The sequence below is a fragment of the Sesamum indicum genome, linkage group LG4 (assembly GCF_026168435.1).
Source record: "Sesamum indicum cultivar Baizhima isolate 11 linkage group LG4, ASM2616843v1, whole genome shotgun sequence".
NCBI lineage: Eukaryota > Viridiplantae > Streptophyta > Magnoliopsida > Lamiales > Pedaliaceae > Sesamum > Sesamum indicum.
In genome coordinates this window covers 1,095,881-1,120,895 of record NC_142660.1, presented here as the reverse complement: position 1 = coordinate 1,120,895, position 25,015 = coordinate 1,095,881, and the positions used below count along the sequence as shown (strand labels likewise).

The 25,015-nt window shown below is 36.9% G+C and overlaps 3 protein-coding genes across 6 annotated transcripts; 1 reads left to right on the top strand and 2 right to left on the bottom strand.

Annotated features, from left to right (window-relative positions):
• The first annotated feature begins 127 nt into the window (after positions 1–127).
• On the top strand, positions 128–3,062 carry LOC148788234 (Pentatricopeptide repeat (PPR) superfamily protein). Its single transcript, XM_088879425.1, has one exon. The coding sequence runs from the start codon at positions 356–358 to the stop codon at positions 2,774–2,776; it is 2,421 nt and encodes an 806-aa protein (XP_088735551.1). The 5' UTR covers positions 128–355; the 3' UTR covers positions 2,777–3,062.
• Positions 3,063–3,926: 864 nt separating this feature from the next.
• Positions 3,927–12,336, bottom strand: EMB2654 (Tetratricopeptide repeat (TPR)-like superfamily protein). 3 transcript variants are annotated; one of them, XM_088879423.1, is made up of 11 exons: positions 11,877–12,017; positions 11,489–11,557; positions 11,046–11,218; positions 10,598–10,703; positions 8,334–9,443; positions 8,134–8,239; positions 7,846–8,050; positions 7,399–7,531; positions 7,169–7,273; positions 4,728–4,848; positions 3,927–4,428 (listed from the first exon to the last, which is right to left on the bottom strand). In XM_088879423.1, exons 3-11 carry the CDS (start codon positions 11,204–11,206, stop codon positions 4,316–4,318), a joined length of 2,160 nt encoding a protein of 719 aa, XP_088735549.1. In that variant the 5' UTR covers positions 11,207–11,218; positions 11,489–11,557; positions 11,877–12,017; the 3' UTR covers positions 3,927–4,315. The 3 variants fall into 3 exon arrangements, with proteins under 3 accessions (XP_088735549.1, XP_011075330.2, XP_088735550.1); XM_011077028.3 differs by lacking the exon at positions 11,489–11,557 and having other exon boundaries at positions 11,877–12,336; XM_088879424.1 differs by lacking the exon at positions 11,489–11,557 and having other exon boundaries at positions 11,911–12,050.
• A 347-nt stretch (positions 12,337–12,683) lies between these two features.
• LOC105159825 (ARM repeat superfamily protein) lies at positions 12,684–21,517 on the bottom strand. Of its 2 annotated transcripts, none has more exons than XM_011077027.3 (18): positions 20,893–21,517; positions 19,817–20,369; positions 19,137–19,388; positions 18,831–18,922; positions 18,080–18,290; positions 17,309–17,466; positions 16,943–17,182; positions 16,526–16,686; positions 16,227–16,320; positions 16,096–16,152; positions 15,876–16,010; positions 15,575–15,643; positions 15,346–15,459; positions 14,778–14,939; positions 14,567–14,695; positions 14,003–14,104; positions 13,498–13,577; positions 12,684–13,413 (listed from the first exon to the last, which is right to left on the bottom strand). In XM_011077027.3, the coding sequence occupies exons 1-18, from the start codon at positions 21,388–21,390 to the stop codon at positions 13,074–13,076; spliced, it is 3,447 nt and encodes a 1,148-aa protein (XP_011075329.1). In that variant the 5' UTR covers positions 21,391–21,517; the 3' UTR covers positions 12,684–13,073. The 2 variants fall into 2 exon arrangements, with proteins under 2 accessions (XP_011075329.1, XP_011075328.1); XM_011077026.3 differs by having other exon boundaries at positions 17,309–17,490; positions 20,893–21,516.
• Positions 21,518–25,015: the final 3,498 nt, after the last annotated feature.

The window sequence follows — 25,015 nt, the reverse complement described above, 5'->3', positions numbered from 1 at the left end:
TTTTAACGTCAGCTACATTTTTTATAAGTGCGACTACTCCATAAATAATGACAATCTTCCACACGATTTTTTCATTTTCTATCAATAGAGTACAGCTACTAGAGAGAAAACGTATGTGAAGAAGCCATATTGGGCCTGGGCTCAACCCAAGAGCAAATAGGCCCAAAGCTAAAAGAGGGAATCGCTTTTGGAGCAATAGCGCTTCTAACGTTACACACACATTTTTTCTGGACTCTCGCCGCCGCTGCCGCCGCCGCCGCATCTCCGACTACAAAACCACTGCTAAACCAAAACACTCGCATAAACACACACAAATGTGGTAAAAAATGAGTATTCCATTTGCTCCGTCGCCATTATGCAGAAGTTCCTCCATTCCCCAATCTTCCGTTCAATCAAACCCCAACACTTCACCCCGTCCTCCAGCTTCTGTTCATTGTCCGACAATGCTCTCGAAAATTTGAATATTACGAATGAAGTCCTCGCCCTTATCAATTCCGTACACCCCATTGGGCCCGCCCTCCAAAACTTAGTTCCTTTCCTTAATCGAGAAGTTATAATTTCAGTCCTTCAGTCTCAGACCCAACTGAAGAAAGACCCGCGGATTTGCTTTCGGTTCTTCATCTGGGCAGCTCAGAAGGCGCGTTTCCGAAGTGGGCTTTCGCATAATTTAATTCTTGACATGCTTTTGAGCTGTGAAAGTGGTAATTCGTTTCATTTGTACTGGAGTGTCCTTGATGAATTGAGGGATGAGAAGTTGCCCGTTCCGGCAGATGCCTTTGTGGTATTGATTTTGGGCTACTGGAGGTTAAAAAAGGCGGAAAAGGCGGTGGAAACGTTTGGGAGGATGAAGGATTATGAGTGTAAGCCGAATTTAGCTGTTTACAATGTGATATTGCATGTCTTGGTTAAAAAAGATGTGATTTTGTTGGCATTGGCGGTTTATAACATGATGCTAAAGTCTAAGTGTAGAATTGGCTGCGATACATATAGTGTTTTGATTGATGGGTTGTGCAAGTGTGGGATGACTGAATATGCGCTCAATCTGTTCGACGAGATGACTGAGAGGGGTATCTTGCCCAGTAGGATTACGTACACTGTGATTATGTCCGGGTTGTGCAAGGCAAAGAGAACGCATGATGCTCATAGGCTTTTTAAATTGATGAAAAGTAGTGGATGTATGCCAGATGCTGCTACATATAATGCTTTGCTTGATGGATTCTGTAAGTGTGGCCAGATTGATGAGGCCTTCGCGCTTTTCGAGTCATTTAGAAATGATGGGTATAAGGTCGGGATACGAGGGTTTAGTTGTCTGATCGATGGTCTGATAAGAGCCAAAAGGCTTAGTGAAGCAGAGGAAATGTTTCAGAAGGTTTATGATGTGGGTTCAGAACCTGATCTTGTATTATATACGATTATGATGCGAGGATTATGTGAAGCTGGAAGGATGAAAGATGCAGTTAATATTTTGAGGGATATGATAGGAAAAGGTCTTGTGCCTGACACGAAATGTTATAATGTGTTAATCAAAGGATTCTGTGACATAGGGCTGTTGGACCAAGCTCGATCTCTTAAACTAGAGATTTCCCAGCACAATCACTTCCCCAGTACTTGTACTTACACTATTCTAGTTTGTGGTTTGTGCAGGAACGGTCTGCTTGGAGAGGCCCAGCAGATCTTCAATGAAATGGAAAAGCTTGGCTGTTTTCCTTCTGCTGTGACTTTTAATGCTCTAATTGATGGGCTATCCAAAGCTGGCAAGCTTGAGGAAGCTCACCTAATGCTTTACAAAATGGAGATTGGAAAGAACCCATCATTATTTCTTCGGTTGTCTCAAGGTGCTGATCGCATCCTTGACAGCGCAAGCTTACAAAAAATGGTAGATAACTTGGTTAACTCAGGGTTAATACTTAAGGCTTACAAGCTTCTCATGCAGCTTGCTGATAGTGGCGTTGTGCCAAACATCACCACGTACAACACTTTGATTAATGGTTTGTGCAAGGCTGGGCAGGTTAATGGTGCTCTTAAGCTCTTTGAGGAGCTCCAACTTAAGGGGCATTTTCCTGATTCAGTAACATATGCAACACTCATAGAGGGGCTCCAAAGGGTGGATAGAGAAGGGGATGCATATAAGCTCTTTGAACAAATGATAGCAAATGGATGTAAACCAAGCTCATCTGTGTATAAAACGCTTATGACTTGGTCTTGCAGAAGGAGGAAGATTTCTGTTGCATTTAGCTTTTGGTTGAAGTACATCAGGAATCTATCTGGCCTGCAAGGTGAAGCATTAAAGTTGACCGAGGAATCTTTCCAAAACGGTGACTTGGTGAAGGCAGTGAGAAGCTTACTGGAGATAGACACCAAATTGGCAGATTTTGATTCAGCACCTTACAATATTTGGCTTGTTGGACTCTGTCAGGCAGACAGAGTGGAGGAGGCTCTGAAGACATTTTCCATTCTTGAGGAGTTCGATGTCACTGTGTCTGCCCCTGGGTGTGTTAAGTTGATTTATTCTCTCTGCTCTGAAAAAAAACTCAATGAGGCAGTTGATATTTTTCTCTACACCATGGAAAAAGGTCACCGATTGATGCCTCCAGTCTGTAACAGTTTACTTAAAGTTCTTCTCAGTTCAAAAGATAAAGCAGGACTTGCTTTTGAGCTTCTTGACAAAATGAAATCTATGGGTTATGACCTAAATTCTTTTCTTCGTCGCAGTACAAAATCCCGTTTACACCATCATTATAGGATGAGGAAAAGGGAGAATGTGTCGAACATGTAGACCTGAGAAGTTTTAACTTTTTTGCTTTTGGCTTTACCTAGCTACCATACTTTTCTTTTATTTTTTATTTTTACCATGAGAGATGTTGTACAACTTGTTGAGAGTAGTTAGATTGGCTGCTGACCTTTTTCAGCTTTATAATCTGCATTGATGGAGGTACTCAGTCCTCTTAATATTACTTAGGTATGTTACATTACAGGAGTGAGAACTAGACACTCCGCATCCATCCCAATTTTGTAACTTGTACCTAACCCTCTCCTGTCTTGAGAGCAGAAATTGTTTCTGATATCAATGTTCATAGTATCTCCCAATTTGATTGGTAAACTGCATGGCTTGATTGCTTTTTTTGGGACCATGTTTCTTTCTTTCTCTCAAATCAAAATAAGTGCATGATGGAAAGCCATTAAGCTGTAGCTTTGTGTTAATTATTGCTTATTGGCAAGTTCGTTTGGTAGTTTGTGAATTGTGATTGTCACTTACCGTGTCTAGATTTGTCCTCGAGTTTTTCTGTTCCACTAAGCATCCAATTATGTGATTCTTTATCATCCTCCAGGGGTAAGCTTACAGAAGCAATTGCTGCTTTATAAGAAATAAACAGGAACAATTTTTACATATTGTTGGTTTAACAAATGACGTTCATATTTTATCTATATATATGATATTAGTCACGACAATGTCAAAGACTCAAAGGTATGAAGAATGCAGGAAAAGAATCTGTGTTTTCCGTCTTCTTTTTTTCTTTTTCCTGCCTTCTGGAGAATGCTGATGTGGGGCGCATTAAAAAATGTTCTATAGCTGGTCTTGTAGAGTACCAGTGTTTGTTGTTTTGTTCTTTGCTTTTAGCTGTTGTATGCCGATATTAGAGCTTGTTACTTTGAACGGGCCTCCACCACCACTCGCTTCAGTATTTGGTACCCCAGTCATGTCATTTTGTTAGAATCTTCCTGGGAAGAAAGGCTCCAGCTGGAGTTGCAACTGCAACTGCTTCAGTATTGCTTCTTGGCATACTTAACTGCCAACTACATATGCTGAGATATATTCTTAAGCATTTGGTTAGAATTTTGATTTGCTTCTTCAAGTGATGATAGAGTTTTATGAGTTTGAAAGTAGATAAATTAAGCTTGCTGAACAGAAAATCTGCAATCACAGGGAAACAAATGCAAAATGGCACATTCTTTTAGGAGAAGCCAAATTATTCCAAGCCAGTTTCAGGATTTATTGCGCATCTTCATATACACACTTGGAAGCAGTGACAACCCTCTATTTTTTTTTTTTTGTGATTTCTTTAGATACATATGTTTAAAAGAAACTGTATTTGTAAGCTTAATGCCGTATCCAGAGCCCTGGGACATCAGCTCACTAATCTAATACAAACTTATACAAGCTCGGGCTACCAGCTCATCCATTATGGTATTTTCCCTTACATTAACAATCAATTGGATAGGTGTTAAAAAACAAAGAAGCTTCCTGCAAGTTGCTCATCTCTTTCTGAATCTGGATGTCGTTCATATTGCTACATACCTCTGGAACTTGCCACCACTAATAATTGGCACTGCAATCATTTGTACTACTGATCAATTCATTGGCGTGAAGCGGAGGACCATGCTCACTGCTGTTTAAGATAGGATGACCAGGTTTCCTCTTCAATGATTCTGTTGAAAGGAAAACAAAACATAACAGGAGAATAGTTAACAACAGGCTGATATCTGATGTGGAAATCGAACATTCAGCATGTCATCTGCTTCAGATAGATCTCATAAAATCAAAAGTACTAAGCTTTGTGCATAAGTGATCATGGAGAAAGTCTACACTAGAAGACTTGATATTCTCTAAATATAAATTCCTTCAGTTTACACTCTCACGTTGAGTGAGACCAAAAGACCAGAGTGCTCAACGATGTTAGGCATTTGGGAAACAAATGACAACAGCAAAAGATCCCTTGCCATCTTACCTATTCGTTCTCTTATCACTGCAGCAATTTCAGTGCTGCCACTTGTTTGAGCAAAATATAATATGTTTTTGTACATTTGAGCAGAAGGTGGGACACCTGCATCCTGCATCCACTGCATCACCTGCATCAAAATTTGTTTCGATTATGCACACTGCACAGCATTAAGAAAGAGCTAGTTTTCGGCTGCCACAAGCTGCACGAGTTGCCAGTGATTTTCACAATGAAATGCAGATGAAACCCATGAATCGTATGACCTACATGATAGTTGGTGCAAACAGAAAGCAGGTCATCTCTGATAGGTACACTATTCTGAGTGAACGGGCCTACCCATGCAGAATGCTACATATCAGTAGTTCTACAACAGTTGGAATAATAAGATTCGGCCAGTTTAGAGTACGACTTGACTTGAGTATAAGATCAAATTTACCTACATGGCAACAAACCTTTATTCATCTAACCAGAACCTACCCTTTACCCAGTAGATGAAGTCTGACCTACCTGCATTCCCACCTAGGGACTAATAGTACTTTCTTAGTCATATTCTACAGACACAAGTGGGCTCCAACCACTTTTTAAGCTACACAGATAACACTTCAGTAGAATGAACATTTATCTGCGAAGTTTGCTTCTACTAAGTCTAAAACACAAGTCTGAGAAATCATGCCCAAAGGTTTAACATCATGAATGGGCTAAATTGCATATTTGGTCCCACAAATAAGGGTCAATGCCATTTTTGGTCCCGTGATTTACGGAAATTTGTTTTAAGTCCCAAAAAGTTAAAATAGTTGCAATATTGGTCCCATTTCTAATTTTCCGTCAATACTTAACGGAAAGGGTCAAAGTGCCGTTAGTTGACTCACCTAACTCCTTTTTGGTTGGGTTAAAATGCATTTTACCCCCTGAATTTTTTGAAATAGCTAAAATCCCCCGATGTTTTTGAAATAGGCTAAAAACCCACCTGTGTTTTGTAACTCAGCAAAAAACACCGCTTTCATTAGTAATTAATAGAAGGTGCATTACATGCGCTCCTTGTGCGTCCAGGGGTGTTTTTTGGCTACTTTGGACTTTTTTTTAAGTGCTTTTGCCTAAAATACCCTCATGGTGTTTATATATTTCACATGTACATTTTTTTACTTCTTTTGAGTGATTTTTTTTGCATTTCATCTACTAAAAAATAAAATATTTTTTAAATACATTTACTTAAAAATATGAAAAAAAATATTATATTAATTTTTGAAATTTTATAATTTAAATTGAAATATTAAATTAAAATTACATTATAAAAATTAATAGTAAACTCATCTCTTAAATTTAAAATATCTTGCCTAATATAAATGTTAATAATTATAAAAATCATATAATATTAATAATTTAAATTATTATTAGTTAAAAATATTTAAATAATAATTTTAAACTATTAATATTATATAATTTAGCCTCATGAATGTACCATAAATTGAAGTATCAATCCAAGTGGACAAAGAGGAGGGATGAAAAACTATGTTAGATCCTAGTATCAGACACCACCATTAACTATTTAATTTCCATTGCATGTGCCATCCAATTATATATAGACAAAGGTGTGTCTTGGATACACCTAATCATTGTAATAAGTTTCTTCATTGGCAGACCATGCTATTGGAGACTCAGGGTTCTCTTCATTCCACTTCACCACAACTGAAGTTGGATGCAACCACCAATATCAACTTTAAGATTCCTATTTGTGAACGAGTTTACTTGCAAAGAAGTATGGAGTACATAAAATAGCAGAAAGTTATTTCAAAGAAAAACCTAGCTGTGGAAGAAGTGGGGAAGATGAATCAGTCCAAAGGGAAAGGGAAACAAGAAAAGGTTGTTTTTCCAATAGGCTGGTGGTGGAAGTATGGATTTTTTTTTTCCTGCAGGGGAAGACAGACTTCTAATACCCAGGTGGCACCTGGGACTACTACCATGAGTGACTTCTGTAACATCAGATTGTAGACATCACACATTATGTCAAATTTCTATAGGCTTCCTTCCGTTGGTAGTTAGGAGAAAAGGATAAAGGTTCTGATCATAAGGAGATTAAGATGCCTGTGTTTAAATTTATCCTCATGAATGACCTTAATGAAGAAAAGATAAACTCTCTTGCAATGAGATTCTGTAGTATTCCAATTAACCTAAGAAAATCTAGGCAGAACGAAAACTGATGTGGAAGGGGAAAGACTTACTCATTATATCACATTAAATGGCCTTAGTGTGGACAGTTTGATTTATTAGAAGTATTACAATATTAATGTTCAAATTTTTTGCAACCAAATATATTGCCAACTGCAACTGTTGAAATGGCTCTGATTCAATACATAAGTGCTCAGTGAGTTTCAAATGAGACAAATCTTCAAACGCTTGAGCAGTCAAAAATTGAAACCAGAATATATTTCTGAAGAAGTTTGAGAATTAACCTCAATATATTTCCTCCAGTTCCTGGCAGCTAAAAGATTCTTCAACAAAACTGCGTAGGTAGTCGAGTCAACTTCTGCACCTGATGCAACTATCTTCAGAAACAACTGCAGAAAGTGATGAGAAAGAAGAAATCTATAAATTAATCATCCCGACAATCAGCACCAGACTCAGATACACTCCTATAAAATGCAACAGGATACAGAACGCAGAATATTCCAATTACAGTTACCTTTATCATGGTTTCAGTCTTTCCAACTTTTCCAAAAGAATGAAGAAGATGGTTCAGAGTTCCGACTGAGATACGAGGAAGGGAAGTCTCCATCATTTGAATAATATCAGTTAGCGTCTTCCAATCACGCAAACTTCAAACAAAACACAACTGTCAATTTCTTAGCAGATAATGACCATGCTCTAAACCAAGAAACAAAATTAATTCAGAAAATAAACATCTTACTATATGTAATCATCATATGAACAGGAAATAAAGAAACATAAATTCAATTCATTGTTCAAGATCCATATTTTTGGCCCTGAAGATACAATCATTGAGGAAAACGCATCTATACTGCAAGACAACAATTTGAAAAATCAAATGCAGGATGAGCATGCCCACAAGGAGAATAAGTGTAGTGACCTAGTTTTCACTTTATAAAACATTTAAACAAGAAAGACTTACATGCTACATGCTGAAACCATTTCAAAGAACACCGCATCAGTAAATGGGATCTCCTTGTCTCTCATAAACTCAGCAAGAAGCAGGACTTTGCCTGGTTGAGATCCTCGATTGAAAGTTCTCATAAGGGCTGCACAAGCTACTGAGTCTGGCTGGACACCATTCAGCTCCATTTGTTGAAACACTGTGAATGCTTTATCCCAGTGTTCTGCAAAAATATTCTTTCCAGCAATCTTACCGCATTGTCTTGAACTGCACTTTTAAATTTGATACACTAAAACATGAACTCACCTTCAGTACTAAAAGAATGTAACAGCGCAGTATATGCAATAACATCTGGAACCAAACCATCCATTTTCATCATGTTGAACATTGATTCTGCTTCTGCAAGTTGACCCTGGCATAGAAAGAGGGAGAGAGGGAACACGGGAATTAGGACTAAAACAAATTGTGGAAGCAGGATTCACAGGTTCACTTTCTAACTTACTTGCCTGTTTGCTATAGGCACAGATTGCGGAAGAATATACCTCCTTTGACAAAGGAATCTTCAGATCCTTCATTTCAGCAAGAAAGTCAAGTGCTTCATAATACTTTGACATCTTGCAACAGCCACTTATCAAAACATTATAAGTAACAGAATCAGGTTTAACTTTCTTTTCCCTCATGCGCCTATATAAAGTTACAGCTTTTTCATATTCTCCGACATTCATGTAACTTCCAATAGCAGAGTTGTATCCGAATGTATTCAATTCTATACCTCGCAACTTAGCAGCTTTTAGTATGGAATCAATCTTCACCTTTTGGCAGCAGCGACCACATGCTGCCAACAAGGAACTAATTGAAACAACATTTGGTTGTAGACCAACTTGCTCCATTTCTTGAAGCAGTTCCACAGCTTCAGCAAGAAAGCCGTTAGATCCATAGGCATCAATCAGTGCATTGTAACTCACCAAATTTGGCTTGCAATTGTTTTTCCTCATCATATCAAATATTTCCCTAGCCTTCTGTGGCTGTTGTGATCTTCCAAAGGCATTGAGTAAAGAGGTATAAGATACAACATCTGGGCGGATCCCGTTCTGTTTCATCTCATTAAAAATTGACGAGGCTTGCTCGCTCAGGCCAAGTGAGGCATATGCACCAAGCAATGCATTGTAAGAAACAATATTAGGTCGCAGACCCTCCCCAATCAATGTGTTGAAAACAGCATGACAATTTTCAACCTGTCCACAAATAGAGTACATATGCATGATGCTAGTATAAGTCACAACATCAGGACGGCATTCTGATCTTTTCTCTCTCATTGAATTGAAAACGTTAATAGCTTCCTCGTATTTTCCAAGCTTAACCAAGCAGTGTATCACAATATTGAGGGTTGTAGTATCTGGGTGGATATTTGTACCCCTCATTAGCTCAAAGTATGAGAGTGCTTTTGAAAACTGTGATCCACTTTTATATGCAGATAGAATGATATTGTGGGTCACCAAATCAGGCCCAACTCCATTGTCAGTCATTTTTTTACAAACTTTCAGAGCCTCCTTCCAATTGCCACTTGATCCGCACGCATTGATCAAGTTGTTATATGTTGATCTACTTGGAGGAATCTGCAGATATGAGACAATATCAAAATGATTTAGAGTGAAGCAGTATCACTAATAGACCAGCACATGGCAACTGTAAAACAGGCACATATGTCCCAGCATTTGAAACAATAAATAGTTAGTAACAGTTAAATTTTGTCTTTAAATATAACCAATTTCCATTCAGGAAGTCCAATCCTTAAGAATGCATACACACTAAAATGGCAGACATCATTGTTATGTAAAAATTGGATAGCAACCTCATTTAAAAGCTTAACTTGTTATAGAGGAGAGAGGTTGAAATATTTAGTTTTAGTATTCTAAACCCCCAACCCCACCCTCCCGCACACCCACAAAAAAAGGGGGGTGGCGCGACGCAAGTGAGTGCAACATCAGGGGAGGATTTGGAAGAGGGAAACGTAGTCGAATACAAGCATAATAACTTTGTAATGTCACACTGTCTTTTCTTTGTTGCCCAGAAATTTGAACAAACTGGCTGTGGCTTATTCTTACAAATATGAAAAACGATAATGTGAAAAGAGTAATTCTGGTCTGGAAAGGCTAGCACGGAAAGGCTAGCACAGCTAAATTATAACAAAAATAAAATATTAATCTTTGACTTGCATCTTACATTGACAGACAATAGAGATCAAGCTCAAACATTTGAAACTCCATGACAAACTTATATTATGCGCATCACATCAGCATATATCACAGATACCATTTTCCTTCCAATGTAAAGTAACTGAGACCGCCCAACAGTCTACCTTGGAACAAATTTCTTATACTCGAACCCAAAGACACCATCACATACAGAGAAAATTAGTTAAACTTTTACCAGAGTTCCACAACTAGTTAAACTTTCTATATGACATATGAATGGCAAACTGTGCAGCTGAAAGAAACAACCAATGCCAATTTGACAAACAACTAAAAGACATCGCAGAAGTTGATTTCTGGTCAGAGCTCAATCAGTTCCCAGACCTTCATAACAGAAAAGGTTGAGAAAATGCAATGGAGTAAAAAGTTAGGTATAACCTGACACCAGTTCCCTTATTAATAAAATTAGACTAATGCTAAAATTGGAAAATCAAGCTGGAGGATAAAGATAATGAAAAGAAGGAAGCTCACATCAGAACCACAAAGATTGACTAGGAAGGAAAAATGTAAATACACACAGCTGCACGGAGCATGTCTTCCATGATATTCAGTCCCCAGCGCCATTGACCAGCTCGTCCATGTGCATTGATGAGGGCGTTGTAGGTATCAGCATCAGGCTTGCACCTACAACAAACCATAAAATCAGGCTGTGATGACTGTTGTAAATATTCCTTTTTGTTTCAACCAAAAAAAGTAAAGACATCAGCCGATACAATGCAATCATACAAGGATTTATTTCTGACAGAATTCAGGTCTGAAAGAAATATTTGCTAGCTACTTGAATTAGACATTTGAACTATAATTCAGCAGCCCAACAACCTAAAGGAAGTTTTTCAGTTATTTGGTCAACACAGCATCTTGTTGATTATCCAAGAGATGGGAAGTAGGAAGAATGATGTTTCAATAACAGAGGAATTAATAACCATCCAAAAGACAACGCAATGAACATGAAGAGCATGAACATACCTCCACTTTTGCATCTCAAAAAATAAGCCACGTGCCTGGTCAATACGATTATGTCTAGCATGCAACCTAATCATCATATTGTAAATATCATTTCTTGCACAGTAGTTTTTTTGATTCTTCATCCAATTGAATACTTGGATACTATGTTCTATAGAACCCATGTTCGTTATTTCCTGCACAGAAAAACAGAAGTAGTGTTACAGTTCTTTACCAAAATAAAGGTATCAACGAGTAACTACAGATGACCTTTAAGCAATTCAAGTCAGAAAACAAAAAGTATAAATTAAGCTAGCAGTTGACAAGCATTGATCTTACATTTTACAACTCCAACCTCACCAGGCCTAGCCAAAAAACCAATCCATGCCCAAAAGTAAGAACATAATAATCTTTCCACATCCCTCTGGACGAAATATATATCCCTACATAAGGTATAGAGGTCGCACCTTGCTCTACCACATAAATATACAACGGAGCTATTTGTTCAAAGATTGCATCTTTATGGTTCCTGGCCCCTTCAACAAAATGTGACATACATAAGCCAAATACTTACTCCATCCACTACAACTGACTGTCCTCGCTAATAATATATAAATTGTGTGTAGTCCAATCTCTTGATTAACTGACCTAATGCAATTCTTGACAAAAATTCAGAATTTAGATGATGTAGAAAATTCAAAATGCTAACTTCATAAATTTTCTATTTTATTGATTACTAAATACCAGCATCAAACACTATCAACTCACATAAAAACATAAACTCTCGTGAAACAACTCTCCCTGCTCTCACTCATAAAATTTAGGCCACCACAACGCACATGTCACAAATATTACCCTTATTAGAACCGGAAAATTCTTGCGCGCAAACCTGCCAGCCCACCGGTTCAGCACACCCTCAACGTCCTCCCAATGGTTAAGCTTCATTATCCTCTCCACCACCTCGGATATAGACCAGTCTTTCTGAAACCTCTCGCCCTCGACCCTCAAACGGTACCGTTTCGTGAGGTCGGACTTCCGGATACCAGAGATTCTGGTGGATAACTTGTGGGTCCCGGCGTCGTAGTCGACTTGGGCCACCTTCTTCTCTTTGAAGGGATCTGGATTCTTGGGCTTGGAGCAATGAACGGTCGAAGTACGGGTTTTCGCAGGACCGTAGGCTTTTGGGGATGGGGTGAAAAAAGGAGGGTGATGGTGTACGGTGGCCATCAGGGCTCTCGCGGAGGTTATGAAGATAAGACACGGCACCGCGCCTTCAGCTCCGATTACCGTTGGAAACTATTTATTGTAGTAAAAAGCGTTGTTGCTTCATGTCGTTTTATCACCAAAAAGCGCTATTTTACCATAGTTTGTGTGTCATGCACCAAAGTTATTGTAACATATATGTCAAGATCGTTTATTCTTTCCCTAATCTTGGGACACATAATATAAGACAAGTATATTTAGAGCATGAGCTTAATTTATTTCTATCGCATTTATTTAATTTCAGTAGATCAAATATTCATTAAATGTTAAATTAACAACGAATGAGTACTAAAGATACTTTCTTGTTTATGTTTCCATGCAATCAACAATAGTTCAGTTCACTTCACATTGAATCTATTTTTTCCAACATCAAAATGATTGGAGTCGGATGGCCATCCATTATCAACTTCATGCTTGTTTGTTATAAATCGCCAAAACTTAGAAGCAAACAAGCCATACAATTTTCAGTGTTTTCAAGTTCCAGTAACCATCAGAAGAAAAATTGTCCAGACCTAACTGAACAGGAATTTTGTCTATAATTTATACATATACCACATATTCTATGCAACAAGCACAGCCCAGGGTCAAAAGTTGAGAAGCAAGTGCTCCAAGGAAATCCTATAGAAAATATCACATGTAGATTGCTCATCCGTGGCACTTGTCCGAAGACTTCAATTCTACCTAGACACTGCTGTGGCCCTGCACCATATCTCGGATTTATGAGTAATTTGCTTACATGTTTTGGTTTCAAATCTCCCACCGGTTTTAATCATAATCCATTCATGTTCTCTAAGCAGCTGATTTTCTGTCTTTTCTTCCCTCCCTTTTACGCTTCAAAGATTTGGATGCAACAGCTGGTTTATTTTTTTTTCCTTCATCTTTCCTACTCATTAGTATCCTCTTCTTCTGCTTCTTTCCACCAGAGAGCTGCTTCTTAAATTCCCTTGCTTCACTGCCTCGATTTTTATTCAACTTACCCTTTTGAAGGTCTCCATAATGAGAAGAATGTTCGCCTCTTCCCACCAACTTCCCAGCATTCTGTTTCATGTCTCTCTGCCTTTTCCAAGGTCTAGCAGATCCTTCTTCCTTGGCGGAGATGGCCGATTCATTTTGTTTCCTTTTACGTTGCCTGAAAAATAGCTAGAGCGGTTATAATCAAGAATGCTAATCTAACTGTAAAGTAAGGAATGAAGTTTGACAAAAGAAATCAGACCCCTTAAAGAATGCATCAGAAAGTTCTGGCCTAGCATCATTGTTTCCACCTTCCTTGGAATTTGTCTTGCCATGACGATTCTGCAGCAATATATAATATAGTGAATTTAATGGATTCTTAGCCGTGGATACTGATGAAAATACAAAGTCCACGCTGAAGAACAGAAGCAACATAGAATCTGAACCAGGGGAGACTAACAAGTTGAGAATTATCCATACTACGTTGAACAATTACACTTTAATCATAAATCATTTGCATTATGAAATTACACATTAACCAAAAAAATGTTGGGAGTAAACTTGAAATCTGGTGACATCCGTCAACAGCTAATAATGCAGGACATATGGAACCAACACAGTAATGACTGAACCAATAAGCCGCCAATAAATATCAAGTCTATAATTAAAACCAGGTCCCAGCCATTTGCTTAATGAAGTTAACAGTGACATGTATCCAAATCCAACAATAGAAAACAAAAAAGCTGAAGAAGGCAAAAGACATGTACCACCACGACACCATGAACAAAGTCCTTGTATTTCTCAGGTGCAAGTGCTTTCACTGCAGCAGAACCACACTTCCTCATCATGATCTCCAAGATCACAATAACCTGTAGAAAAATTAAATAAGCATCTCAACAGCACTTCTGGGAAGAATATATTCAAAGAGCAGTACAGTCAGCTGTAAACTACTTGCAGCACCCCATCCGATGGTTAGTCTCATCCCAATCCCATTTTCACATAGTTTCCATAACAACTTCAGTATCCGCATTCTAGAATCATAATCTCTTTTCTGGTTGAGTGATACATAATATATAGATGATGCAACTAAGTCAATGAAAAGGGTAAAACTGATATTAACGAGTGAAAAATATTGAAGATAGAGCAATATTCCGCGGCATCATCAAAATAAAGCAGCTATCGTAAACTGTGACAATAATAGACATCTAACCTGGGTCAGTAACACCCTACAAAATGAAGAAACATTTCTTTTCTTAACACCAAATGGTACCTTCACCAAGTTTTTGCATTATCAATCAACACAGAAGTATGAAAGACCAAAGATCACACACCTTTGTTTTGAAATGATGGCGGGAGACAGATGACCAACGAATAATTCCGTCCATGATGTTTGGAAGAAAATGTTGCAGATCATTTGGTTTAAGACATGAAACTAATACTTTCACGAAACCCAGAACAGCCTGTTCAATTTAGATCAGAACCTCATCAGCATAAAGGAAAGAATAATATAATGCTCAAGCCTTGAAAGCAGGGCAAACTCACTTTTATAACCTCAACTGCTTTGCTGTGTAACAACTCCATAACAGAGGGGACTATATCAGGCACCATAAGTCCAATATCAGGATCATTGTAAATTAAAACCGAGAGTGCAGACACCACTCCACTCTTTATATGGGGAGAGGAGCCAGAAAGATAACCTGTAATCTGGGCAGAACAACATCATCATAAAGCTATTTCCTCAACGTGACATGCGTAAGCATTATTGCTGCCCACATTTGGGAGTGCATAAGCCAATTCAATAAACATGTGGCTCTATCGAATAATAAATGCCAATTTCAGTGGATAAATTAGAAGCTACAGGCCTTATTATAAACCATGGAAGAAAGCATAGTTTTTATCACACATGAAGATCCAATCTAGCTGATTTAAGTAAATCAACAAAGATCCTCCACCTGTAGTCATAACCATAAGCATCACAAACTATTCAGGCCAACACAACAGAAATCCTTATTGTTGTATGTTTTGCTGCATTTATCGTACATATAATTGCTTATGTAACATTCAGAGAAGGTTCAGATGTAATATTCGGATGGGACATGGTTGTACTTACCATGGTGAGAAGTTTGTGATAGAGTCCTTCATAGGAAGCATCTGATGAGCTCCGCAACTTGGAACTTATCCCATGCAAAGCATCATAAGCTACTTTCCTGCCTTCTTCATTGGACTGAACTTGAAATCACTTAGGTTTTAGTAACAAGAATTAAGTATTACTAAGGATAAATCACTAGAAACCCATGGAACTTGCGAAGAATGGAAATAAACATTAGGAAGTAGCTCACATCTTTTAATGTGAGAATAATCTCATTCAGAATAAGGAATGCGTCTGTATTCTCCTCGTCCACGTTTCTCTGCACAATAAGAAGTCCATCAAGATTCAAATAAAGCATGGTAAAACAGGAAACTAATGCTGTAGAAAAGGATAAAAACTTAAGCATAAGACCTCGTCTTATGAGCATAAAATCCACCAAAAAAGCAAAGCAACAATAAATTAAAGGGGATTGTCAAGGAATATATAAATTATAGGGTGGTCTAGCAAGATAGCTCTTAACAATTGTTAAAGATCTTGAACAGCTGGCATACCATTAACGCATGAATCAACAGGATCTGCAAACAGGCAAAGCGACCCTTAAGCAATGTCATATTAGCTGAAGACTTCACTGCATTCAACAAATCCACCACTACAGCAAATTGCGAAGAGCAGAACCAAGAATGTTTCTGCACAAAAGATTAGCATAAGACAAATGTAAGTTTTTTTCTTCTTTGAAAAAATTATGTGGAAAGAATTTTAGAGAAAGAAAACCTCAAGTATTCTTCTGAGAGTTTGATATGCTTCCATCTGGCCAACCTCATCACTCACCTAGAATCCATATTACACAGATGCCATAACCACATAAAACATTGCAGATACAAAAGTAATGGGCAGTACCAAACCTGCAAAGCATGCCTAGTAACAGCAAAGAGTAGATTAACCATATCATTGTCAGATCCTTCAACAACACAAGATGCAAGATCCAGTATTCGAGACCTTCACAAAAGACAGATCAACAACATCATGAATGATGCATTCACAAATTTTATAGAGAACTACTACAGTCACAGAACATTCTTCCCCATTCCACAGCTGGAACATATTAAATAAACACAGACAAGTAATTGGCATTGCAACAAAGAAGGATGAAGGGTGGAAAGCATGCACCACCATTTTATGGAAAAAGAAAAATTGTTGTCACCTCTTAGCATCTGTTCCACCGTTCTCTTTTTCATTGGTTGAACAATCATTCATTCCATGTTGACCAATATCATCTAGAAGTTGAAACTTCTCAAGTGAATCAATAAATATCTCTTTTGTTACTGAAGCATCACATACGGATACCAAGCATCTGATTGCACCCTGACATTAAGAAAAGGAAAACAAAGAATTATTCTTCAGATGCACGCAGTAACACTTGTAGTAGGTCAGACAGAAGTAAGGAGTGCAACCAGAAACCTCATATTATACCGTATATAACAGAATTCATCCTCATTAAATAATAGCAAAAGGGCACAAATATTAGCTGCTATTCTCAATTTGGATGTTAGATAAATTTAACTCATAGGAACAACTAGAAGAACCTTTCTACTTCAAACAATTAAATAATGATTTCAACCTTCAGATGTTTGCCTGTCTCAGGTGGACTCTCAAATAAGACATTAGTTAAAGCCTGAAGCAACTCCTTGCTGCTTGAAGCCAAAGCCTTAAGATTTTTGCTTGCTATCTTTTTTGAGTAGAAACACCTCGTATTAAGATCTGTTGCAAACTCATCAAGCATTCCGTTACTTCGAACTTCTATCAACTGCACAGATCCCTGATCGAAGGCGAGTGCATTTTTGTTTTCATTTACTAGTTCCTACACAAAAAAGACAAAACCATCAAGCAAGATTATCAAGTTATTACCAACAGACAAGAAGAGATTTTAAGCAAAGAGAACACAGGTTTTTGAGCAGATAGAACAGTCAGAAAATTAGAACCACACCTGCAAACCAATGGCGATATTCTCAAGCATAAATGACTCTTTCTTGAGAAAACGGATTAAGAGTTGGGTTAGAGCTCCAATACTCTGATAAGTATCGCTTGGGTGGTGACAAAAGGCAGGGAACAAATCCCAACAGCCATGGGCGTAAGCCTGCAGATCTTGGCCAATTACTGAATTTTTAACTGGAAAGGAGCAGAAATATAAATTCCAGATATAGTAAAAAATTACAGTTCTACAAGGCTTAAGCATATAAACGAATATATATAGACTAAAGTAGAGAACAACTAGATTTTGCAGATGATATAAACATAGATACCTGGACATCTTTGATTAAATTCAGATGCAAATAGATAAAATATACATAGCAATATTTATAATTATAATTTATATAATGGTCGCCTACTAAACTCATCATACAAAATTCAGAATCTTTAACACGCACACTATGCGATGGCTGTAAGATGCCCTCTTCTTAATATTTTATACACCCAGATCCGCAACTGTTGAAGTGAGGTCTTGACTGAGTGGAGAGTGCATGAGGTGAAAAATCAAAATCAATAATCACCATCATGCGTAACAACAGATCGAATTTGAGAAAATGCAAACCCTTTAGATATCTCAATGTGGAGATCACTTATTTTCAACTCTGAGATTAGGATAGGTAAGCAGATTTCTTGTTGTTATAGCATCAAATACTTCAATTAAGAATTTAGGATAAGTGATAACCACAAAATAATTGGATAAAAGATTTCTGTTTCTATAGGTAAGTACCTTTATGAGATCCTTTCTCAAAGGACTCGGCAAGAGGTACAATATAATCCATAAAGAACCGCAGCGATGACCCAACAATATTTTTCTTCAGAATAGTAATTAACCAAATATTTGAACAGGAAGAATTTTTGGTACTGAGGGAAATTGGGAGCAATCCAAGTAATTTCTCTGGTCCCATGGCGACAACAGCTGACCCAATGCAGTCCTGGAGCTGCAAAAATGAGGAAAGCGAGACAATCATGGGTAACAGGCAAACTGGGATATGAATGTCAAAAATTGCTACAAACCATGCAAAGAAACCTAAAGCAAGCTTATTTAGGCACATGTAAGCAGGAAACAAAAGATAAAATGTAGATTCTATCAAATATTGTCCACATTCAAGTTAAAAACAAAATAAGATTTTGTCTTTTTTCCCATTTTCATGTTTACATTTTAATCAAGCACTAGATTTACAAGTGGTCAGATCCCCAAATCAAATGCCATTCCCTAACAAACCACGTATGTCATAATGAAATCAAATATGAGTAATCAGACTTCATACAACTTAACTGTGTTGGAATCCATCCCCAGCAAGGAAAAAGAATCAAAACAAGTAAAACTTCAAACAAGTACAACTTGCACATAGTTTGATTTGCTCATAGAAGATACAAAATATCAAAAAAGTGCTCCCTGCTTGATATTTGAATTCCCATTCAGACAATCATTAGTTAGCATGAGAGAGAGGGAGTTCCATGAATAGTTGAATACTCACGTGTTTAGTTTCTGAACCACTAGCAGATGTAGCATTCATCAAATCACCAAGTTTAAGAAGTATATGCTTCATAAAGATGGCTGATAGATCACCTAGAATCAAAAGTGATTTTGAAAGACCATTAGAAGTTAGACATAGACAACACCCTAAAATGCGGAGGAGGAATTGAAGATGTAATACAAAGGTGAACAGTCCCCCAGAAATGGAATTTAACAGGGACCAAAGTAGTTACAGAGAAAATATGGAAGTGAGAATATTCTTGTATTGCCACCTCTTTCGAACGAAAGATCCTTAATATCCACTCACCAAGTTTGAGGAATAGAAAAGCTACCACTGAAAAGAAGTGTTCACTAGGAATTTGAGATGAAGCACTCAGCAAATTGTAGAATATGTTGCAAGTAGTTTCTACTGCTTTGATCTCTGCATTGTTAGTTGCCTTATCTTCCATATCTTGGTTTTCTGTGTTCAAGAAGCTTTTTCCATCAATGTGGTGGTTTATTAGTTCTCTAAGCATGCTGGAAGCCTGTAAAGCAACATCAGCCTCGGAAGACAGAAGGCCTGATGGGAGCAAACAGAGAGTTAGTTCTGAATAATGTTTCTAGAAAGGAAATAAATGTGAATCAACTGTCATGTAGAAGGTAGAACCTGCAAGACATTGCAATCTGTAACACTTCTGAACATGTTTGAACATCATTGAAATGATAAATGACAAACATATATATGCAATGGTGTTGCAAAATACTTAATCAGTTTCATGCGGACAACACTGATTGGCTTCTCACTAATTCTTGCCACACCAGACTCTCCTGAGATGAATTTGAATTCCTCTAATTAAATAAGAAATGCTGACACCAGCGACGCCAACATGTTATATGATGGTAGATCAATACAACAGATAAATTTAGGCACCAGGTCAGAAAACAAATGCAACTGTCAACCAAATAAAAAGCTTACGAAAGAAGACATCTAAAATATAGAAAGCATACCTGCTAAGGATTCCATTAGCATAGGGAAATAGGTGGTCCATTCATTTATATCACCATCATGAATTTTGCCTAACACAGTTTTAGCTAAAGTTGCGGCGAACAATACACTATCAACTGGATTCTTTTCTTCTGAAGATATATAGGAAACCAGTGACCTGAAGATGTCTTCAGCATTAGATGTTATAACTTCAGTCTCTGAAGTTTCAAATATAGCCGAAATAACATCAAAGACATGTCTTGTCAACGCTGAGAACTGGGAACTCATTATCTTTAATAATTGTGAAAGGATTCTCATGCGGACTTTGGGAGAGAGATGTGGAAGAACATGCTTTATCACATTCAGCAAATGAAGAACTTCTTGATGTTCAGGCCTTGATATTGGCGTTGCTTCGTTTTTAGATCCATCAACAATTCCTGAAGTGGTCATTTCTATAGCCAATGGCATGTGATCTTTGAGCAGCAAGTATATTGATTTACTTGCCTTCTTGAAGATATCAGAGGATCCGAACGACTTGAAAACTGTCAAGAGACAATCTTGAGCACATTTCCTCACCTTAAAAACAAGTAAACAAATCGGTAAAAGGTCAAGACTTGAAGATGATTGCCCAGGAAAATAACCAAACTCAGGCTTAAGTTTTGAGCCAACAGTAGAAATTGACCCAATTACTACTTATGCTTTCATTTCACACTATCTATGGCATGAATACTATAGAGACTATGTATGAAATCAGCTGTCAGTCGTTAAATACTACTGTACAAGATCAAAGTACTAATCGGATAGTGGACAAGTTAAATTAATTAGCTCCAACTTAACACAAACCCAGCTAGAATATAATGCTAATAATCAGTTAACACATCCATCAAGCATGCAACTTTATCCCAATTGCCATGCAATGCAAATTCCATGGGCCACTTATATATTTATCCTGCATCCAAATGAATTACAGAACCATCCTGCATTGCAAATTCCCTATGTCGCTTATTGCTCATAACTACGCTCTATATTTATCCTGCATTCAAATGAATTACAGAGTGCCATACAACTTGTACTGTTGAGAAATACAGTTTATACAAACCTTCGGCCGCTTATCAAGGGAAAACTTCACAAGCCACTCGAACCCTAAAGCAACCGAGTCCCATTCTTTCGAACCGCAGAATTCCGCAACCAAAACACCTACACACTTCACTACAGCCCTAACACCCGAAGTTCCCAAACTACCTCCGTTCTCCTCTACTGTTCTAACCAAAACCCTGACAGCCTCCCCCGCTTTCTCCGGCTTTATTTCGCCTCCACCAACTAACGGAAGCACTATGGAAAGGAAGGACGTCAGCGCACCAAGCGCATTGGAGTCCAGCATCTTTGAATTGGAAAGAGAAGTGATGGTAGCCGCGAAATAGGATATGGGAGTGAGGGGAAGAGAAGAGGACTGAATGATTGAGCGGGCGGCGGCGGCGGCGGCGCATAGGTGGCGGTGCTGCGCGGCTGAGGAGCGGGCATATCGGGTTAGAAGTTGTTGGCATATGTCAGCGTTTGCAGTGAAGGACTGCGTTGCTTCTGCGACGTCCTCGTCCATTACGTTGGTAGGGTTTGATACGGCCCGGCACGGTGGCTGAGAATAGACGGTGGATATAGGGTTTATGAATTGTGACGAAGGGTTTTGGAGAAGCGCTCGAAAGAATCGCTTTTACATGCACCGGTTACTATTTATTTAATTTGCTCAAAAAAGAAACAATTATTTATTTGAAGTGTCTCCCATTGTTCACTTTTTAATTTTAATTTATTGAGGTAATAATAATTCCACATCAACCAATGATGCCTAACGAATTTCAATATCTTCACAATCATTAAACGACTTTCACAAAAATTTTAAAATTATCGAACGACAAATCCTATAAAATAAAGATTAACATTTTAATGTTTATATCAGTAATATTTTTGTTGACGGTATAAATGGGAAACTATAGGCAAAGTGGGATAATAGTTAAAAAAAAATAGCTTAAAAGTGAATAAAATCAGTTGAAGTGCCAAAATATGCTGAAAATAGCTTAAAAATGAGAGATAATAAGGGTTTGAATGTGATAGCTTGCGGTTCCAAAATGATTACAACATTCCTCAATTTATAAGCATTCGTGGGGCAAGCTGCGATAGTTAGTTGCGGCAAATCCAATGCAATTGGATAGTTGCATGTGTTAGCTTTGTAAGAATAAAAGAATCATAGGATTTTGACTTATCTAGATGAAGGTATGACCGTTTAATCAAGCATTGTCCAATCAACCCGAGTATATAACAATGCAGTTATTTGTTGACTAAATAGTCAATTCCAACCATACATTTTAGATTTATTTAGAGATTTTTCTCTATAATATATCTTAATGTGTCACTCACATATATGATGTACTCACACTGTTGTATGATAACTAGGCTCGTTGAAATGGGTTTTTTTCTTAGACCCACCTAATTAGTAAAAATATTGTGGCTAGAATGACTCGTGGGTTGATCGAGCTATGCTTGTTAGACTAAAGGCCCCAGTTCCTTGCATTGGGCTTTTAAGGTAAACATTCGAAGGGGCATCACTATCACATAATAAATATAAGTCATGTAATCTTAAATCCAGGGATAATTACACTCGTTTTTTTTTAGATTTGATAATTACACATAAATTTCTATAATTTACTATGATTTTTAGTCCATAACTATTAAAATTGTAGCAAATTGTCATTTTCTTTTTCCTAGTGGCACTTAGTAGCAAGGCCCAAATGAATCGGTAAAGTCCAGCCCACTAATATATGGGCCATAAAACCACAAGAAATATCAATGGGCTTTCTTCCCCTGGCATGGCCCAAACCAAAATTAAATTAGTGGAGCTTATAAAATTTGAAACTCATTAAATTTCAAAAAAAGCAAAATGAGTCACTTTCTCTTTTCATTAAATTCAATCCACTCATACTAATTATTAGTGTAAAAGAATTGAACTTTTTTGGTCACTTCCTTATGTCTCCTGCCCTTTTTCTTTCTTTATAATTTGGTTCACATAAAAATTAACTATTATATATTTTTTTATTATAATTGACCGATTTATTTTTTTAAAAAATTATACACTATACATATAGCAAAAACATAACAATACACACATTAATTAACTTAAATTCGATCAGATCAAATTCAGATATTTAAATAATCGAAAGTCTAATAATATATATTGAAACGGCTTTTAACGCTTGCCGTTGTTGTTACATCACTTTCGTTGATTTATTTAAGGTGGTCTTTATATCCTATAATTTATAAATTTGGATATTTTATCATAAAACAGTATATTTAAAGAAAAATTTTTATGTAGGTAAAGTGTATAGTTAAAGTATAACAAAAAAATGGGATATAAATATGTAATAGACGATGTGAATAGTAGTTTTTACGCGTTCTACCGACAGAAAACGAGCTGTTTTTTACTCAATTATAACGTTAGTACATATGTAAGAAGGTCAAGTCCAGGGTGGGGGTAGGGGTGGGGATGGACATTGTCCTTCCATTACAGAACAATCAAACACTAGTAAGAAAACTGCAATAATTCAAGATCTTTGCATATGGGGCCAGCTTTATTACATGGTTAGGACTTGCACATCACTTTCCTCTTATCAAATCTCTAAAGAAATAGATAAGAGTTGGACGTTTGGATATTTATGTATACGACGGGTATATATTAGACCTAACATTAAAATACTAAAATATCCTTAATAAAGGTAAAACATCCGTACAGGGTAAAAATCCATGCACTTTTTATCGATCCGACCCGAAGTCGAGACCGTTGGATCACTTTGCACTGGAGATCTCGAGATCATGTCACATGGAATCATAGTATGAGCATGTAACGTATAAATACTCCATAGCCATTTTGGACAGGGTACGTCATATTTTATTATTTTCAAATTAGTTGACAAGCTTTCATTTTGATTTTTCGAATTAATTTAACCATCGAAAAACCTTTGATGGGGGCTACCCAGTGAGTTCAATAATCTTTTTTTATTCTCAAGTTTCAAAATACTTAACTTAAATTACTTTACAGACGATCTAAATCTCTTATTTGAATCAATATACTTGTGTTGACCAATCCATAATAATTAAGACATCAATGGGTGGATAAATAGGAAGTAATGTATAGGCAGAAGGGTTGATCAAGAGCAAGACATGCTTAGAATGTTGGCACATGTTTCATGAAGAATTTCAAAACTATTCCTCAGTCAAATCCACAAAACATAGTACCACATGTCACATGATGCTATAATAGTCCACGGTTAATGATAACTCAGCTTCTCTGTTCTATCTTTACCGCATATCTTGGGAGAAAGATGCCCGCACTAAAAGTCTTTGCAGCATTATGGATACCCCGTGCCATGTTAGGTTTGTGTGATTATTTATATATATTAATGCACCCTAATAATTAGTTATCAGTTCAATATATTTAAGTTTGGTAGATGAGTATTTATTGTAGTTCAGATGATGTTAAGTGTTTTAATGTAATGTACTTGTCAGTTTCAACACTTCATTTTAGTGAAAATTTTACGTTGTTGTTCTAAAAAGACATGTTAAAAGAAAAGAGACCCTTCAAACTTATATGATGTCTAAGTCTTTCTTCTTCGCCTAATGAGGATGATATAACCGATTGTCGGACCAGCGCTCGAACTATTGATCCCCCACCTTAAGACAATTAAAGGGGCATAAGTATAATATGTTGAGTCAAACTTCACATCCAACGTTATATGATTTGACAATAAAAACTGAAGTTTATCGTCATTATATTGATTGGTCTAAAAAGACTAAACCTCCTCAAGAATAAAGAGATCAACAGACATTCATCGGCGGTATATATTTGATAAAAGATGTTCTATTATACATTTGTATTACATATTGATACCACATCCATGTGCATATTGTATGTAATCGTACTTTTAATTTATAATTTAATTTAATTTTACTTTTTATTATTAAACTGATACCTAATAAAAAAGTAAACTACAAATTACAATTTATTAAAAATAAATAATATCATAAATTAAAATGAAACCAACAATTGAATATTTATATCATATCATTTAATTTAATTCTAAATTATTCCCTTATAAGTACTTTAGAAATCCTAGTCAATGGTACATAGTTACTATAGTTAAATTTTAAAAATTGGAAAAAAGAGGAAGTACAATTGT